General features: G+C 57.2%; 1 protein-coding gene across 1 annotated transcript; it reads left to right on the top strand.

Moving 5' to 3' along the window:
- The first annotated feature begins 2,669 nt into the window (after positions 1-2,669).
- On the top strand, positions 2,670-6,803 carry C1QL2 (complement C1q like 2). Its single transcript, XM_059702515.1, has 2 exons — positions 2,670-4,010; positions 4,580-6,803. Exons 1-2 carry the CDS (start codon positions 3,327-3,329, stop codon positions 4,757-4,759), a joined length of 864 nt encoding a protein of 287 aa, XP_059558498.1. The 5' UTR covers positions 2,670-3,326; the 3' UTR covers positions 4,760-6,803.
- The last annotated feature ends 2,196 nt before the right edge of the window (positions 6,804-8,999 follow it).

Here is an 8,999-nt window from a genome sequence, read left to right as displayed (position 1 = left end):
GAGGGCTGGCCTTGGGGAGGCCTCCTGCCTGCAGGGCTGTGGGTGCTCCAGGGCTGAGGTCTGCGAGGGTGAAAACCTGGGTCTCACACATTTGCCCCTCCTTGCTCCTTCCCTGTCCAGATCCTGCAGGGGCAAGAAGTCCGGGATTTGGGGATAATGGGGCTGCAGGGCTGGGCAATGCAGAGTGAGTGTCTGTCTGAGAATGTTCGTCCAGGGGGCGCTGGGGACCAGAGGCAGTCTGGGCAGTCTTGATAAATGGCAGGAAGCCAGAGCAGGTCAGCCTGAGAAGAATGAGAAGGACAGTGTGGTCCACTTGTCGGTTTTAGAAAAAGAGCATGGGGGTGATCTTGGTGTCTCTCTCTTTTACAAACAATAAGTTCACCTCTCCCATCCTGTTTACTGCCCACATGGCTCATCTTTGTGCTCTTAGGCATGATGGTGGAGGTCTAAAGTATCAATGTTAATAATAATAGCTAACCTTTACTGAGCCAACTAGTGTTCTAAGGCCTTTATTTAACTCATTTAATCTCTAAATAACTCATAAGTAGGTACTTTTGTCATCCCCATTCTACAAACATGGAGACTGAGGCTCAGAGAGATGAAGCAATTTGCCCAAGGTCACACAGACACAAGGTTGCAGAGCCTGGATTTGAACCTGGCAATGTGGCTCCTGGAGCTCACTAGTTCTAGGTGTGGCCTTAGGGAAGGGAAGGGAAGGGAAGGGAAGGGAAGGGAAGGGAAGGGAAGGGAAGGGAAGGGAAGGGAAGGGAAGGGGAGAGAGTGCTATCGGGACCCACAAAACCAGTGAAGACTGTGGCCAGGAACTAGCTGCCAATGCTGCATTCAATGCCAGCTCCTCAGAGCCCCTGGACTGACTGTGAGGAAGAGTCTGGCTCTGTTGTATGGATGGAGGACATTGGCAAGCACCTTACTTACATTTTCAAAGCCTTTGTTTTCCCATCTGTATAATGGGAGAATAATTGCTAATCCATAAGGAGGAGTAAGTGAAGGAACGTGTGCAAAGTACCTGAGCATCATAGTAGGTGCCTAATAAATGAGTTCCTTCGTCCCTTCTCTCTTGAGTCAAGTTTGCTTCAAGCTCTGTTTAGTTATCTTTTCTACAAATATGTACTGAGGGCCTACGTGGTGCCAGATCTTCTGTTAATCCCTGGGAAATACATCGATGAAGGAAGAGGCTGGAGCGACTTCAGGTGGGGTGGGGTGGGGAAATGGCTCAGAGTGACCAGAAAGAAACAAAATGGATTTTTAAGAAACCCAGGAGAACATGAGACCTGACAAATGTTCTCTTCAAATAGCCGCAGGAGGGCGCCTGGTGCGTCCAGAGATGCTGATGCTGTGCCAGACATTGATAGCAGCCCGGGGGAGGGGGGTGGGGGGTGGGAAGGGTAAGGGGGTGGGGGGTGGGGGCTGGGAGGGGTAAGGGAGTGGAGGGTGGGGGCTGGGAGGGGTATGGGGGGTGGGGCTCTTCTGCAGGCCCAGCCAAGTGCATGCTGCACATGGGAGGGCTGGAGCGGGAGACCTGCCCGAGTCACAGAGCTGCTTGGGGCAAGAGCAGGACCAGGAGCAGAAGGCAGAGCTTTTTATTTCGGAGCCTGAGGTCTTCCCAGTCGGAACCCAGGAGCACTCACTTCCTCCCTTTATCCTCCCGGCTGCACTGGAGATGGAGAATTCTTCTCCAAATCTGGTGTCATAGCTTATTTGAGATTTAGCTCAGAATAACTTTGGAGTGTTTTTCAAAGTTTTTATTTTATTGATGTGTGTGTGTGTGTGTGTGTGTGTGTGTGTGTGTGTGTGTGTGTGTGTGTGAGAGAGAGAGAGAGAGAGAGAGAGAGAGAGAGAGAGGTCGAATTGTTGCCCCACGCATTTATGCATTTGGTGGTTGATTCTTGTATGTGCCCTGACCCGGGATGGAATCAAATCCGAAACGTTGGCCTACCTGGAGGACGCTCTAATCAATTAAGCTACTGGCCGGCTGCTGGAGGATTTTGTAAACTAACCAAGCCCACTCAGTAGGAAGGAGCGTGGGTGTCCAGGCACCTGTCTGAAGGTCTGACTGGTCCTGGCCAGCCGCTCCTGGGAGCAGAGTGCACCCAGGTCACGCCAAGCGCTGGGTGTCCATTGCGTCTCTAAATGGACTTTGTACAGTGGACAAGGCCCGGCATTTTCTGGCTGGAAGAGGGGCTGAGGCTAATAGACGCCTGTATTTGGCCTGTGGACTGAAAAGAATCATTCAAAGAGTTGGGGGTGGCCTTCTGGAGCCTCTGTAACAGCTTGGAGCCCTCAGCTAGGAGTGAAGGGCCTCTTAGAGCGGGATTTACTCCTTTCTGAAGAAGTAGCTCAGTGGCTTTTCAGGAAGTCCTGGCGGCAGGCCTCCTGGACGAAGGCTGTCCTGGGTGGGCTGAGGTTTGGTCCTGCTTTCAGGCAGGGCGATGGATTCGGTGATTCTCGAAGGACCTCGCTGGCATCAGGATTCTGGGCTCCTTCGTGGCCATGTGGAGGTGCCTGTGCGCTCCGGAGTGCGCCCTTGAGTGTTCGTGAGTGGCTGGTGGGAGGCGCGCGAGAGTGGCCTCGGATGGGTGTGTCCGGAGCGCCGGCTCCCGGATGCGCCCGCTGCGCCCACTTGTGGCTCCCAGGCGCCTCTGGGAAGAACCGAGCCTCCGCCGCCTCCGCCAGGGACGCAGCCCGAAAGGGAAAGGAGAAGGACAGCAGGCTGATGCCATGAGGGCGCCGTCTCCCGAGTGATGGCAGCGCGCGCTGCTTCGCCGCCGCCACCGCTCAGCCCCGGACTCCTGACGTCAGGGTAGTGGGTCCCCCCCTCCGCGCGGAGCCCGCGCAGCCGGAGAGCGAGCTGAGCGCGCCGCAGAGCCCGGGCGCCCCACCTGCGAGCCAGCCCCGCTGAGCCCCGAGCCGAGCCGGGGCAGAGTCGCCGAGCCCGCGCCGGAAGCCGCCTCCCCACCCACGCTCCCGGGCCACCTGCCGGACCCAGAGGGCGCCTGGCTGGTCCGGGGCGCCCCGCCATGCGCGCTGGGCTCCGCGCCTCTCCGGAGCAGCCCTCGCGCGGTGAGCACCGGCGCCTGTGCTGGGGCGCCTCTCCCTGAAGTAGTTGGGCGCCCGGAGCGGGGGTCGCCACGTCGGGGGTGCGGCCAGGACCGGTGGAGTCGGCCCCCGAGTTCGGGGAGCGGGGCCGCCCGCGCCGCCCCACCATTACCTCCTCGGGCGGCAAGGAGGAGCTGGTGGCGGCCGCTTCCCAGCAGTGGCAGCGGCGGCGGCGCGCCTGCCTGGCGGCCGTCGGCGTGCTCCTGGCCATGGCCCTGGGGCTGCTCATCGCGGTGCCGCTGCTGCTGCAGGCGGCCACCCCCGGCGCGGCGCACTACGAGATGATGGGTACCTGCCGCATGATCTGCGACCCGTACAGCGCGGCCCCCGGTGGAGGCCCCGCGGGCGCCAAGGCGCCGCCGCCTGGACCCAGCACCGCCGCCCTGGAAGTCATGCAAGACCTGAGCGCCAACCCTCCGCCCCCTTTCATCCAGGGACCCAAGGGCGACCCGGGGCGACCGGGCAAGCCAGGGCCGCGGGGTCCCCCTGGAGAGCCGGGCCCGCCTGGACCCAGGGGTCCCCCGGGGGAGAAGGGCGACTCCGGGCGGCCCGGGCTGCCAGGGCTGCAGCTGACGGCGGGAGCGGCCGGAGGAGACGGGGTATTGGGTGGCGGAACCCGGGGCGGCGGCGACTCTGAGGGCGAAGTGACCGGCGCGCTCAGCGCCGCCTTCAGTGGCCCCAAGATCGCCTTCTACGTGGGTCTCAAGAGCCCCCACGAAGGCTACGAGGTGCTCAAGTTCGACGACGTGGTCACCAACCTCGGCAATCACTACGACCCCACCACGGGCAAGTTCAGCTGCCAGGTGCGCGGCATCTACTTCTTCACCTACCACATCCTGATGCGCGGCGGCGACGGCACCAGCATGTGGGCGGACCTCTGCAAGAACGGGCAGGTCAGTGACCCACCCCGCCCCGCCGCTCCCGCCGCTCCCGCAGACCCCGCGTCCCAGCTGCTGGGGAGCCAACCCCTTCCTCCCCGCTGGCGAGCGCGCCCGGAATCCCGCTCCCCAAAGCTCCCTGGTCGCGTTTATCCCCGCGTAACGGAGGTTGTGCCGGGAGAGCCCAGACCGCGCTGCCCGAACCGCACTCCCTGGCTAGGTGCGCGCCTCGCCTGCAGCCCGTCCCCCACTCCCCCGGCCACCCAGGGCTCCTCGGAAGCCTCTTCCTTCTTTAGCTGCCCCTGTGCAGGGCGCTCGCCCCTCACTCCCCTTTCCTCTGGTCCTGGCCCTGGTTCCCACCCTCCGCGCTGGGCGGTGATCAGAAGTCCCATCTCTCCTCCCTCCCGGACTTGCGGGAAGGAATTGGCTAAGTTGGCGAGAGAAGGTGGAGCCTGGGTGGGAGCGTGAACCCCAGAGCCAGAGCCTCGGGCAGATGGCTGACCAGGGGGCGGGCCGGGTGGAGGCCGGGAGGGGCCTGGGCAGGCTGCCCCGACCCGACCGACAGCCCCGCGGCTCGCCCCCAGGTCCGGGCCAGCGCCATCGCGCAGGACGCGGACCAGAACTACGACTACGCCAGCAACAGCGTGGTGCTGCACCTGGAGGCGGGCGACGAGGTGTACGTGAAGCTGGACGGCGGGAAGGCGCACGGAGGCAACAACAACAAGTACAGCACGTTCTCCGGCTTCCTCCTCTACCCGGACTAGCGGCGCTGGGGCTGTGCGCGGGCTTCCCCCGCCCTGGGCCCAGGGCGGGCGCGCTGCTCCCTGGCAAGGACCCCTTGCGTTTCCTGACACTTCTTGACATCGTTGGAAAAGACACATTCCCGTTATCCTCCCTGTCCCGCTCCCATCCCCAGTGTGTCTGCAACTCACTATGCTCTGGGCAGTGCTCCTGGCCCCTGGCCCCCATCTGGGGAGGGAGAGGGCGACGCCAACGTGGTGAGATGAGCCTGAACCTGAACCCCAAAGGCATGGACAGCAGCGGTGGCGGTGGCAGCACACTTTGCAAACCTGATTGGACCGGACAGGCTGGGCGGAACTGCCCTCTTTCAGTCTCCCTCCTTCTCCTAGTGCCCGGAGGCCCAGCCTTCCAACCCTGGCCGGCGAGGTAGGCCACAGTGCGCACGAGCTCCCTGGGGAGTCCAATCCTCCTGCAAGTTTCCCTGTCCATCAGTCAAAACCCCACTGCTGCACAATCCCAGCAAACGGAAATTCGCCTCTCCACCAAACGCCTGACTCAGACCCACTGCGACGCATTAAATTATGTTTCTAGACCACGGGCTCCGATGTTTTTGTCAGGGTGGCCCCCAGACCAGTCCTCCAGATGTCCACCTTGACATGACGACATTAACTGGGCCCGGAAGAGCCCCGTCTATGCCTGCTTGTCAGCCACTGCCCTGTCCCTGCCACCCGAGATGGGCGAAAAGATGTGGGGAGAGATGAGAGAGCATCCCACCCTTCTGAGAGATAATATTTCTCCCCATGGGCTGCATCCCTGAACTGGAGGGGCCCAGAGGAGGTGGGGGAGAGAGAATTATATAGAGGCAGGCAGGAGAGGAGTGGCTGAGTCTCCAAGTTCCCAGCCTTGTGGGAGGACGTCAAAGAGCAGGGGTTTCTGGAGAAGGGAGGGATAGGGGAGGCAAATTGGAGGCAGGGATGAGGCACTTGCCAGCAGGTGGTCTCTGAGATGGTTGTCCCTATAAAGAAGTGCAGAAGTCCCCCCCGCAGAAACCCACCCACCCAGGCATAAAGTGCTCAGCACCCATCCATTTGCCCACACCACCGGCTAGGGCCACAGCTCTTATAAGAGCTGGTAAACAGGCAATCTGGGGATCATCCAGCTCCCCGAATTCACCCGGAACTGCGTGGGAAGAGATATACACTATCCCTGGGGGAGGGACCCCCTTTCCGGGACCCTCCCTTCCCATTTGCAGGGTGCCATGATCTGAGCCCCATTGTGTGTGCTCTCTTCTCAGTACTTCCCATCCCATCCCACACACACAAGGTAGGGAAACAGCCAACATGGCTTTGATTTTTTTAATTTACTTTTTTGTTTTGTTTTTAGACCATTGCATTCCAATACGTAATAAATTATCTACAAAATAACCAGTTAACTACCTGTTAGTACTTACTGAGTTTGTTTTGACCAGTTGTTTGAAGAGAAATGTGTGCACACGGAGGCAACCCCAGAGTGTGTGTACCTGTGTAAAGCTGGAGGTGCACACACACCACACACACACACACACACACACACACACACACCCCATGTGGATATACTGTGGTTGTCATCACTAGTCCGTGTTACACATGTGCACACACACATGTATTCATAGGTCAATGTGGGTGACAATGTTCATGGCTGTATGTCTGCCCCCAAATCACATTGGGCTCAACTGTAGTTCCTGGAGGACGCTAAAGCTGTGATTCCCCTTTAAAGACAACTATACCCCTGCTTCAAGTCCCGTTGCTGTGGCTATTCCTCTTGATGCTCTTATTTTACTTGAATAATGTCTTATTGTCATTAACTGGAGTATTAGCAATGATTGCATCTGCTTTCAGTCCAGGGATAAAGTTCTGAAAGACAGCAAGGCAGAAAACAAATCATATATATATTCCCCAGTTCCAGACTGAAACTGAACCCCAATTCCTCAACCGACCGCACCCCTGCTGACTGAGGAGCCCAAGCCCAGCTGAGCCCAGGAACTGGGGAGGGCAGAGCCGGGCCCCATCTACGGTTGCATAGCATACATTTCTGATGCCTTGTCGATTGTATCATTCAGAAATGCGATTAAAAGCAAATGTCTGAGACCCAAATGAAGTCTAATTGCTATGGATCTGCAATCCCCAGCGGGGCCCTAATTCTTTTTGACTTATCCGTCCCCTTCTCCGATGAGACGGAGCTTAGACACAAAGCCCTCGGTTTAAATTTCAAAAATTAAAATTGACATGCAGCAGTGGCTTTCCCAGGAGCGGGAGGAATTTCTAAGGAGGTGCCAGCACCCAGCTTCATCCTCTGCATTAAGAAGCAATTTGTACTTCTAACAAAACCCTTACCACTCCCCTTTGGTGGAAGGGCAGTAGGAACGCCTTGCCCAGATCTGGCTGTTCATAAAACTTAGACACATTTGAGTCTGAGATTCCTCCATCGGTATTCCCCAGTGCAGCCGGGCTTCTTGCAATTCTAATGCCCAGGCTGCTGAGAGGTGCTGTCAGCCGCTAAGAGGGGATGGATTGATGAGGCAGCAGCGGGAGGCAGGGCCAGGTCAGGAGCAACCTCCTTCTGTCTGCACACTCTGCCTGTCCCAGGCCCTCTGGCCCCCGAGGGCCCTGATCCCTGGTCTTTCTGGAGGACTCCCTGAGAAGGAGGCAGGAGGGAGGGGAGACCAGGCCTCCCACCCCTGCCACTTGTGCTGCCATCATCCTGGGAGGGCATGTGGAATACAAGAAACCCTCTGCCCCAGACATTTATCATTCTTGCCTCTAGTTGAGTAAGCAGCTATTATCAATTCTACTTGTAAAGGATTGTTTAAATGTCCTAATTGCTTTCAGGTCCATTTTCTCACTGTGTTCTTGGGTTGGGATTACCATGCTGGCATTCCGGGGGAAATAGGAAAGGTATTGTTCTGGCCCTGTGGGAGGTGGGGAAATCAGGGCTCAGAGAGGTCCAGTGACTGGCCCATGTTCACGAAGCTTATAAGAGTCTGAGCCTGGACTTGAACTCAGACCTCCAGGCCGGGAGCGCACCTGACTGCACAGATGAGGTACATCCACCTCCCAGAATTCCCGAGCCTTTGAGAGGAGAGCAGATGGGTGGGATAGACTTCTCACCTTCCTCTCCGTAGGGGATCTCAGCAGGCTTTGCAGGGCCGGAGGACAAGCACCAGCCCTGATCTTTGGCCCAGGATGCTCCCAGGGAGCACTCACTCCTGAAGAATTGGGCTGAATGTCCTGGCCTTGGGGTCAGAGTTGATGACCCAGCAGGACCCTTAGGGCACACACTCCAAAGGAAGCATTTGGACCTGTCTTTCTCCACCGGCAACCCCTTCTCCTTAGGCTCACTGACCACCTTCTCCTGTATCAGCTCTCCCTTCGCCCTCTTGGGATGGGGAGGGGACGTCTTGCAGGTGCAGAGGGTTTAGCTGAAGTGAGCATGGCTGCTCCTTTTTGGCCAAAGGCCCTTTCTTCATCCCCACGGCCTGCTTCTATGTGACCAGTTATTTTCAGGACCGCCTGCGTGCATGAGATACACACCTGGCCCCGGAAAGTCGGATAGAAGTTGTGCCTCTGCTACATTTTCCTCTTATCTGGGTGAGCAGATGGCTCTGCTGGGCAGCCAAGACAAAATACCAAGGCCTCCCTCTGCATTAAGCCTGATGACACCATGGAGGGACCACAGTGTGTATTGTGGAGACCAGTTGCTCCACAGTTCACGGATTCTATTGGGCAAACACTTTTCAGCACTCACACCCAATATGTCTTCGACTGATGAATCATTTATGTATCCTGTCAATCCATACCTTAAAAAATTCTCTTTTTTGTATTTATATTCATCAGAGGATCTGCACGTTCGAGTCAGTACCTATATTCCAGCTGGCTGACCACGTTTGGAGACGGGTCTCCTCTCATGGGAATAAAAAGAAACAAGGGTTCGTTCCTGTGTTTCCCTTCAACTTGCCATTTTCCCAGAATCTTACGCAAGAAAATATGTTCTTTCATGAGTCACAGCAAGACTTTGCACTTTAACTCTCAGACTGCACAGTTCCAATCCATATTTTAAGTATTAGTGATGCTTGACTTTCTCTCCTTTTTAGATTAAAAATAAATAAAATGAAAGTCTCAGTATTCCCTTCTTAAACCTGATTTTGAGGCTCTGATGTTGGCACTGGCACCTCCTAGGATCAAGATGGGCTGGGGCACAGCACAGGGTCCCTCCGACTGCTGCAAG

Source organism: Myotis daubentonii, chromosome 7 (assembly GCF_963259705.1).
Source record: "Myotis daubentonii chromosome 7, mMyoDau2.1, whole genome shotgun sequence".
NCBI classification, from domain to species: domain Eukaryota; kingdom Metazoa; phylum Chordata; class Mammalia; order Chiroptera; family Vespertilionidae; genus Myotis; species Myotis daubentonii.
Note: the sequence above shows the minus strand (reverse complement) of the source record. Positions and strands in the feature narration are given on the sequence as shown.